Source organism: Gekko japonicus, unplaced genomic scaffold (assembly GCF_001447785.1).
Source record: "Gekko japonicus isolate JY-2015 unplaced genomic scaffold, Gekko_japonicus_V1.1 scaffold513, whole genome shotgun sequence".
Lineage (NCBI taxonomy): Eukaryota > Metazoa > Chordata > Lepidosauria > Squamata > Gekkonidae > Gekko > Gekko japonicus.
Genome location: NW_015171519.1, coordinates 489,653 through 500,027, shown reverse-complemented (window position 1 = coordinate 500,027; position 10,375 = coordinate 489,653). Strand labels below are relative to the sequence as shown.

At 49.4% G+C, this 10,375-nt stretch overlaps 1 protein-coding gene across 1 annotated transcript in view; it reads left to right on the top strand.

The window, feature by feature from the left end:
- The window catches only part of LOC107117313 (cytoplasmic phosphatidylinositol transfer protein 1-like), a 63,372-nt gene that overhangs the window by 52,024 nt on the left and 973 nt on the right, over positions 1–10,375 (top strand). The window contains exons 12-13 of the mRNA XM_015419408.1: positions 358–421; positions 5,291–5,412. Coding sequence (XP_015274894.1) covers positions 358–421; positions 5,291–5,373 — 147 coding nt within the window. The 3' untranslated portion in view covers positions 5,374–5,412. The remainder of the gene's footprint in view (positions 1–357; positions 422–5,290; positions 5,413–10,375) is intronic.

Below are 10,375 nucleotides of genomic sequence, written 5' to 3'. Positions count from 1 at the left end.
ATTCCTGATTAGCAGAGTCTCTAGAAGCATAGCAGCAGGGTGGAAGTTGAAGAGAGCTTCGAGGCAGTCTCTTTCTCTGAGTCTTCTCAAGCTGTCTCTGCTACATAGGTGTTCTTAACCATTTTGCCAATGGAAAGCTCTTACCAGGAAAGATCTCTAAATTGCAAGCTGCCAGCCACTTTCTATGACAGTTCTCAGCTGCTGCAAGTTAATCACTTCTGCCAGCCTAAGCAACCATTCCGGTAACAAGCAAGGGGGCAGAGCCCCCAAAAGCCCCACCGTAGCTACGGGCATGTCATCCAGTGATGACAAAGTACTGAGATACATTCTGAAACGTGATGGAATTTTGCTCTGCAGGTCATCCGGGACATTCTGCTGATCGGGCACCGGCAAGCTTTCGCCTGGGTGGACGAGTGGTGTGGTGAGTAAGCCCATTGGCATGTTCCTGCTTGCATGTGAGTAAAAGGGGTAGAGACAGCGCATCAGCCCAGCAGAAAGCCATCTTTCTGCCACATTCCTGAGTCACCCTTCTCTCCCACTGGGACCTTCAGGGTCCCTGCCACTTTCCAATGTCTTCCCCACAAATTGACGTAGTTTCTGTCGGTGTGATCATGTTTTGCGATAGCCGTCATTTGGGATGATCCCTCCCCCCCGAGGCCCTGGTTCATTACCCGAAATTCGTAGCATTCAAAATCATTATGTCAGATTCGAGCCCTCCACTTCTAAGTGTGTGCTGAATTAACAGGCTACGACAAGACTGGTTAAAAGGTATCTAGATCGGAGTTCCCCAACAGGGTGCCCGTGGGCACCCTGGCGCCCCCCCGAGTGTCTTTTGAAGGTAGGCGGGGCTTTTGCCCAGCAAGTTTTCCAATTGGCCATTGGAGATTCGATTGGCTGTGCAATTTTTTTGTAAACGTTGCTTTCTCAGACGCTGCCGCTGCAGCTCGAAGGTCTTGACTGTATGACTGCAGGTAAGCTCCTGCGGCTGTTTTGTGGCTGGCCGTGTGCCTCCTCTAGTGGGCATTTTGTAGTGGCAAAATCCCAAAGGAGCCCACAGGCTCGATACAGTTGGGGACCCCCGGTCTAGATCTTTGGCCAGCATTCTCAGGTCGGTTCCCTGTGGCTCCGCAGCAGCGCACCGACAGAAATGCGGTTTCAGAATCTTATCAGTTTTTCCTGGAACCAGAATGGTGATCGCTCTGGATCTAGGAAACTGCTGATGGATCCATTTCTGGAACGGAGACCTGGCCAAATCCGGTCCCCCCAGGTTTCACATCAAAAACAAAGCAACCTGTGGTCACTGGGTGTTCTTAGAGGAGGGACTGTCTCTTCTGTCGAAGGGTCCTGATTGGGGGGGGGGCTGTCATGGCCATTTTGGGCCTAGCATCTGAAATATCTGTCCCCCATCCCTGCCTCCAGGGGCCGCAGGTTAGCATCCCAACTCCCCAGCTGCTTGGAGCCGATTTATTCCTCTCTCTAGCTTCTTGGGAAAGTTATATTCCCTTCGTTTTAGAGCCCGTTTCTTCCCAAGTTGAAAGGGGAGTAAAGGGATTAGATCGGGTTAACCGAGGGAAAGGGAAAGAAAAATTCAGACTGAAGATGTCCGGTCCTAATTTGCTAACACCACTAACTCTCCCCCCCCCCCCCCCCCCCCCAGGCAAGTCACTGTTTCTCTGCCTTTCAGCTCTGTGGTTCTTTCTGAGCCTCTCTGTCTTCCCATCACATTTTTATTTCCGTTCCCTTTTCCACAACAAACCCCCATGAGGCAGGCTGAGCTGAGAAAGACCCGAAGTCGTCTGAGCCGGGATTCGAACCCGGGTCTCCCAGTTCGTAGTCTGACTCTAACCACCACACCACACTGTTCCTCCTCTGTCTCCTGTTCTTTGGCAGCGCCGTTGCAGCGACGTCTGTCTGGTCCAATCCTGCCGGGGTGCACGTGTGCATAGTTTAACTGCTGAGGTGTGGCTGATCTCGTGGGTCTTTTGCACCTGATCCCGGCCGGATTAGTGGCAAGATAGTTCACCGCTACCCGTGGGCGAATCACATTTTTGCACGCACCTCTTCTTAGGAACAAAAACCCTCCCTGCGAGGAGGAAGGTGGTAGGGCGGAGAAGCGGATTGGCTAGAACCATTCTGGCTGATTTTACTTACCTGAAGTTCATAGGGGAGCATTTAACAGTGGGTTGCCTTACTGCGGAGTACAGGAGGGTGGATTCGAGCGTTGAATATTCCTTTGCACGAAAAACGGAACAAATTTCGCGCAACCAGAAAAGCAGAAGGGGAATCTTCTCTCCCTTTCTCTTTGCTTGCTTCTCGGGGAATTATTTCACATGGGGGGGGAGGGCACCCCAAAAGGCTGAACCTCTGTGACCTCCCCCCCCCACTTAAAGTCAGAAGTGGTATAGCCCGTCCATTCGACCACTTTGTTCCGACCTCGTTGTCCTGCATGTGTGAATCAGGCCTCAGCGCGATCCAGAAGCTTGTATCATCCTCTAGAGAAGCTTTGCCAAAGGGATCGGGCCTACCACACACCCCGAGCTAGCCGTTCCCCAGACTGGCAGAACATCACAGTCCAGTTTTAACCGTTTCTCTGCCTTGTATTAGCTGGATGGGATGTTAGACCTTGCCTGCCACCTGGAGCGAGGGGATCCGGATACTGGAAAGGTATTTGGAACGTAAGGGCCCCTGGGCAAAAAAAGACAGAGAGGATTTCTGCTGAGCAATGGGAGGCCGCCACTTAACTTTTATGCCCTGAAAGGTTTACATTTAGCATAAGAATTGCCAGTCTTTGGAAGAGGGCCCTTGCTGTGTCTCTGCACGAGTCCCTGTTTGGGGTTGGCCAACCTGTTGCTTTGGCTGTGTTCTTCCGGACACGTCTTTTCTCCTCGCTATCGGGGCCCAAAGAGCTTGCACCCTTCCCAGCCAGTTTGCTGACGTTAGCGGAAGTAGCTGTCCGTACATCCTGCTGGGGGTGGGACGCTCACAGAAGGTGCCTTTCAAGATGGTTTGGATGTCTTGCTTTTTCTCACCTCCTCCTCTCCTGCGTAATGACACTAACATTCTTCTGATTCTTCGTGCCTCTGCATCGGGCCATACCTAAAGCCCAGTTCCCTTTTGATGCACACGGTTAGGAAAACGTGAAAGATTTCAGTGGTCAATTGGCGAGGTCCTGTTCCCAAATGGGCCAGATAGTCTCCAGAAGCAGAGAACATAAGCCATGAGTAACTGTTGGGGGGGCGCGAAACGGTTCCTCTTAAAGGTGCGGACGCCCTCTCCTTGCGGAGGTATGGCTACTCCAGCGGCTCCCCTCCAGAAAGGGGGGAGGACCGAAGATGGGGAGACCAAGACGCTGTTGCCTTTTAAGTAATTGACGCTGCTCTTTATCTGTCGCCATGGCAACCGTCTCGGGCTGCGCGGCAGCGAAAGAAGACAGAGGGCTATTTTTCTCTAAATTCCGAGACCCGAGGCTACACGTTCCCCTCTTTGCTTCAATTAAAATCAAGGGCCACTTAACTTCCGTGCCCTGAAAGGTTTACCGATAGCGAGGGAATTACCAGTCCTCGGAAGAGGCCGCTTGCCGCGACTCTGTATGAGTCCCTGTTCTGGGTATGGTCAACCAGGAATAGTCTGTGGGTGGGTGGGGTGGGGGAGCTGAGTACGTGGTATCCTTTCCCCCCACACCTCAAGTCGATGATGGATCATCGATTCTAGAGTGTAGCGTTTGGCCTTCTGCCCCAAAACTCTCCTCCTGTCGGTTGGAATTAGGGTTTTCCGACAAGAAGTGGGAAACCCTTTTTTCGCCATTGCATGCGCAGGGCCACTGTGGCCCATTCTGCATCTAGCACTCGCGCCGCTGTTTCACCAAACCCACGTTGGAACAGAAACTCCACCTCTGCATCGCATGCCACTTTCACGTTGATTGATTGATTGTCGGATTTTATGGCAGTGTCCCGACCGCCACACATTTTTGTCTTAGCTCAGGAAGGAGGGCTCCAGAGCAGACTAATTTATGCAGTAGCCAAATCACCCGCTCACAACTTTAATGCCAGCAGCTCACAAAGTAGAATTTTTGCTCACAGGGCTCCACAGCTTAGAGGGAACATTGCTCTGCAGTCAGTACGGCATCGGCCCCGGGGTATTAGAAGGTGGTTTTCAGCCGCATCTTTTTCTGTTCCCCTGGGTATAAGCTTTTGTGTGCATGCACACACTTTATCAAAGTGCATTTGATCCAGTCTGATCAGTTTCCGTTTATTAGGTTCAAAAGCCTATAGGCCATACACTATCAGAGTTAATTTTAAACTTTTTAAAAGGTCTTAAACATTTAAAAAGACAGTATAACAGAAATGCGCCACATCCAGGGCTATTTTTGGGCAGGAACGGAGTTCCGGCTGGCTCCTGAGTTGGCCACGCCCAGCAAGAACTCATTAGCATAATAGGCCACACCCAACAGCAGAGACTAATTAGGATTGGCTACATTAGGGGTGTGTGGCCTAACATGCAAAGGAGTTCCTGCTACAAAAAAAGGCCCTGGGTTTTGACAACAAACAAGGTAAACAGAATAAGAAGGGAAAGGTGGGTGTGGCTGGGTGAGCACACTTCTGGCAACATGGGGGTGTGGCCTAATGTGCTAATGAGCGGTGCTGTCAGGGTGTGGCCTAATATGCTAATGAGTTTCTGCTGTTGGGTGTGGCCTATTATGCTAATGAGTTCCTGCTGGGCTTTTTCTACAAAAAGAGCCCTGGCACATCTATTATACAATTATTGCATAGAATACTCAGCAGAAGTCTCAACTTTGTAGATTCGGAAAAGGGAGAAAATTTTAATAGCCATTTCCTCAGGAACCTTTCTTTCACAACTACATGTTTTGGGCAACAAAGAAAATATCTGGGCCAGTAAAGTTTGGTAAATATCAAAGGTATTTGATAAAGTGTGCTTTGCACACGAAAGCTTGCACCTTGAATCAACCTTTGTTGGTCTTCGAGGTGCCGCCGGACTCTAAATTTGTTGTGCTGCTTCAGACCAACAACGGCTGGCCAACTGGATCTGTGTTCCATTGTGGGTTTGGTAAAACAGCGGAGCAAATGCGAGATGCAGAACGGGCCTCTGTCGGCCCTTTGGCACCTTGACGCCTGGCCCGCGCAGCCGCCGCAGGTTCCGGAACCCCACGTGAGCGCTGCTTTGCATTATCGGCGGCTCATCGGTGATCTGTGGGCGCCGGTTGCCGTTGCCGTCCTTTCTGCCGCCTGTCCCTTCTCTGGCTGAGGACTGAGAGCGTCTCTGCGTCTTACAGACATGTCCCTGGAGGAGGTCCGTGCCTTCGAGACTCAGATGTACATGGCCACAAACAAAAACTTCGGCAGCCAGGAACTCTAGCTTCCCCGCCTGGCCAGCCCCGCTCAGGACTTCCGTTTTGTAGGTATATTTTCTTTGGGGGGGGGGTTGTTTTTGCCTGAATTTGCTCTTTTTTTGTTTTTGTGTGATAGCCGCGGCTGCCCTCTTCCACACATGCGCCAGGGTCCCCCTTTCTCCTGGATTCTTCTGCACACAAACCTAAAACGGGGTCCCACTGGCCGTAGCGAGAGAAGGCCGTCTAGGGGGCCCTTCTCCGTGGCATTATTTATTTATCTACTATTTGTTTGTAGCCCGCCCATACCGCGAGCAGTCTCAGGGCGGGGGACATCATAAAACAATGCAATCAATAAAATTCAAAATTTGAACAATTCAAAATGATAGGAAAAGGTAAAGGTTCCCTTGCTCGAAAGCCAGTCGAATCCGACTCTAGGGTTGCGGTGCTCATCTCCGTTTCAAAGCCGAAGAGCCAGCGCTGTCCGAAGACGTTTCCGTGGTCATGTGGCCGGCATGACTAAACACCAAGGTGCACGGAACGCTGTTACCTTCCCACCGAAGTGGTACCTATTTATCTACTTGCAGTTTCTTGCTTTCGAACTGCTAGGTTGGCAGGAGCTGGAACTAGAGACGGGAGCTCACTCTGTCATGCGGTACACTCGGGTCTCGAACTGCTGAACTACCGACCTTCCACAGCCTGCAGTTCAGCCTCTTAACCACTTGAGCCACCGCTAATAGACGTTAAAACACAATGGACATTGAAGCACAATGCTTCGGTGCATTTCCCGAAGGCCCTTTAAAGCCCTTAACGATCTGGGACCCATGTACCTTCGGGACCACCTCTCCTGATGTACCCCCAGAATAGCTTTACGCTCGGGAGAGAAGAACCTCCTAGTGGTCCCCGGCCCGAGAGAGGTCCAGCTGTCCTCAACCAGCGCCAGGGCCTTTTCTGCCCTGGCCCCTAACTGGTGGAACAACAACAAAGGATCTTGGGAATGCCACCCCAAAGGAAACCTGGGCATTGTAGTTTCACGGGGGTGCCAAGAATGCTTCGGATGAGAGTCTCTACTTCTCAGCAGGCAACAACACTGTTTTATGGAATGAGGCTCACTGAGGTGGTAGGCTGGAGTAGAATTTTTGGAGTGGGTTACTTCCAGTGTTCCCTCTAAGCTGAGCTAGTGTGAGCTAGCTCACATTTTTTTTAGCCTCCGGCTCACACATTTTTGTCTTGGCTCAGGAAGGAGGGCTCCAGGGCAGACTAATTTACACAGTAGCCAAATCGCTCGCTCACAACCTTAATGTCAATAGCTCACAAAGTAGAATTTTTGCTCACAAGACTCCACAGCTTAGAGGGAACATTGCTTCTGTTTTGTTTTTTAATGTCTCCCCCCCCCCTAAAAATCTCCCTACATTTGGTCAGCTAGCGCATCAAAGAGAGGACCGTGCTAAACCTTGCTCCCTGATGGGCTAGAATCATAGAGTTGGAAGAGACCTCCAGGGTCATCTAGTCCAACCCCCTGCACAAGGCAGGGAATTCACAACTGCCTCGCCCCACACACACACACCCAGTGACCCCTGCTCCATGCCCAGAAGATGGCAAAAAACCCTCTAGGATCCCCAGCCAAACCAGCCTGGAGAAAAATTGCTTCCTGACCCCAAAATGGTGATTGGCAATGACCTGGGCCATGAAAACGAAGCCCTGGGTGGCTCATTTCCCTCAGGGAGCTATTCAAAAAGAAAGAAACAATGGCGAAAGCTCTGCCCACAACCTGCTGTGATACAATCACAAATTCTGCTATCGCCTCAGTTTATGCGATGTGTGGGTCGTGGCTTCACAAAACTACAATTCCCAGGATCCCTTGAGGAAAGCAGTGACTATCCGGGCCTGTTGTTTTCCGTTAAGAACTGAGGTGTAGAAATGGCCAAAACACCTGCAAGAAAGCCTAGTTCCCTTCTTGACCTCAAGAGGGAGCTCGTAGACCAAAGTAGGCTCCCTGACTGGCTGCCTGGCCACGAAGGCCGGATTTTATCGTTGACCTGCCAAACGGCTTACGATGCCGTGGATTCTCTCCCGTGGCCCCTTTGGGGCTTCCGCAATATGGATCCTCTCAAGTTGGTACGGGGCGGGCAGCAGGGAAGCTACAGAGATCTGCTGTCCACCCACAAATCCACCTGTCCGGAAGGGTGACATGGGGTCAGTCACTTAGCAGGAAGAGGTGAATTTGCCAGACAGCTGGTATTCTGATGGTCTAATACCGTCCTGTCAGGAGACTGAATAGCCAATCGGTTCCAGAAAGGTCCAGCCCTGTCTGGTCACCCACCAAATCGGGTCAGGGAGTACCTCTGTCCCTCACCCGCCAGGTCCCAACCAAGGGGGTCTGACGCAGTTCGATGACCCCTAGGTGGTAAACTGCTTTGATACATAGCGTATGCGAAGGTTTTCACCCACCGCTAGTTAGATGTTTGAAGACTTGACGTTTGCAAGTCACTCAGATGGGCAGGGAATATATTTTTTATTTATTTACTTATTTTAATATTTCATTTTCTTTTAATTCCCATAATACAAGTTTATACATAACGTCATAACAAAGGAAGGAATAACATTTACACTTATTTATCAAAGATACCTACAATATTCCCAAAATTGGGTTGATTTACATTATATCTATTGTCCTATCTTTATAATCCACTTGGGAACGTTCCCAAAAACTTGATTCTACGTTCCGAAAATATGTCAATATACACTTCATACATCTTTTTTATATTTATTAGTCTATATCATAACAGCTGCGAGAATACTATTGGCTAAGAGTTGGAAAACGGATAAAACTCCCTCGAAAGAGGATCTAATAACTAAACTCCTTGAGTTAGCGCAAATGGATAATTTGAGTTTAATACTGCAGGATAAAGACCAAAAAATACAAAACAAAAGAATGGTTCAGGGTTTATAACTGGATAAAACGTGTAAAAATAAAATAAGAAAAATAAAAGTGGAAGGAGTTAATAAATGATATGAGACATGTAGCCTGATGCATTGACTTTAAAAATTTGTGTAATCGAAGATAATGAAATGTTTTTAATTAAACTGAAATTATGAAAAATAAACATGGGGGGAAAATATACACTTCATATATCTTTTATTTTTCTTACACACACACCCCGTTGCCCCCCAAATAATTTTCTTTCGATTATTATTACTTGTTGTTTGGCAATTTATTTCTTTACACTTCTGGTGTATAATTTTATTATACAACTATTACAATCTATTTATTTATTTTTAAAAACTGTCAGCCGCCTTTCTGCCCTGTGGGACTCAAGACCGCTTACCACGCAAACAAAACCGTAGCTCTGAAAGACACGTCGAAGGCCACCTTAAAAACTCCCATAAATAAAAACAAAAATCACTCAAAGGCAGGCCTAAATAAACCCGTCTTCAGCTGCCTCCTAAAGCTCGACAGTGAAGAGGCTGGGCACATCTCCCTGAGGAGCTTGTTCTATAATCGTGGGGCCGCCATTGAAAAGGCCCTCTCCCTTGTGCCTGACAGACGAGCTCCTTTGATTGGTGGGACAGACTTTTCCCTGTAAGCTCCTTGATTTCCCGCTCAGTTTTGAAAGCAGTGGTTGTGTGAGCTCTCTACCACAGAGGAACGTTTACTACATCATTAGGGCTGTCAGCTCTGAGTTTGGAAATACCTGGAGATTTGAGGGCGGAGCCTGGGGAGGGTGGGCCTTGGGGAGGGGAGGGACCTCGGTAGTGTATAATGCCATAGACTCGACCTTTCTGAAACGGCCGTTTTCTCCAGGGGAGGTGGGATAAATTAATAATAAAATAATAAAGAGAGCCAGTTTGGTGTCGTGGTTAACTGTGCGGACTCTAATCTGGGAGAACCGGGTTTGATTCCCCACTCCTCCACTTGCACCTGGCTGGATGACCTTGGGCAAGCCATAGTTCTGTCAGAGCTGTTCTTGAAAAAGAGCCGTTTCTGTCAAGAGTTCTCTCAGCCCCACCTGCCTCACAGGGTGTCTGTTGTGGGGAGGGGAAGGGAAAGGAGTTTGTAAGCCACTCTGAGACACCTTTGGGTAGCGAAGGGCCAGGTATAAATCCAATCTCTTCTTCTTCTTCTTCTTCTAAATAAATAAGCCATCTAGGTAGTTTGGAAATCAGACGTAATTCCAGGCAATCTCCATCTCCCACCCCCACCCCCCGCATGGAAGTTGGCAACCCCATTGTGTCTGCAGAAGGGAGCCCCCATAAGTTCCAGGTAGTATGGGATTCTGTTTGGGGTAGTGGTTAAGAGCGGCGGGCTGTAATCTGGAGAACCAAGTTTGATTCCCCACTCCTCCTCCACACGAAGCCAGCTGGGTGACCCTTGGGTCAGTCACAAGTTCTCTCAGCTATTCTCTCCAGAGCAGTCCTCAAAAGAGCTCTCTCAGCCTCACCTAACTCCCAGGGTGTCTGTTGTGGGGAGAGAAGGAGATTGTCAGCCACTCTGAGACTCCGAGTGAAGGGCGGGGTAGAAATCCAACTCTTCTTCTTGGGTCAGTTGCAGTTCTCTCGAGGGCAGTTCTCGAGAGAGCTCTCTCAGCCCCACCTACCACACAGGGTGTCTGTTGTGGGGAGGGGAAGGGAAAGGAGATTGTAAACTGCTCTGAAACGCCAAGTGAAGGGCAGGGTATAAATCCAACTCTTCTTCAGTTTGGTGTAGTGGTTAAGTGTGCGGACTCTAATCTGGGAGAACCGGGTTTGATTCCCCACTCCTCCACTTGCACCTGCTGATGTGACCTTGGGTCAGTCACAAGCTCTGGCACAGCTGTCCTTGAAAAAGAGCAGTTTGTGTCAGAGTTCTCTCAGCCCCACCCACCTCACAGGGTGTCTGTTGTGGGGAGGGGAAGGGAAAGGAGTTCTTAAGCCGCTCTGAGACTCCCAAGTGAAGGGCGGGGTATAAATCCAATCTCCTCTTCTTCTTCTTCTTCTTCTTCTTCTTCTTCTTCTTCTTCTTCTTCTTCTTCTTCTTCTTCTTCTTCTTCT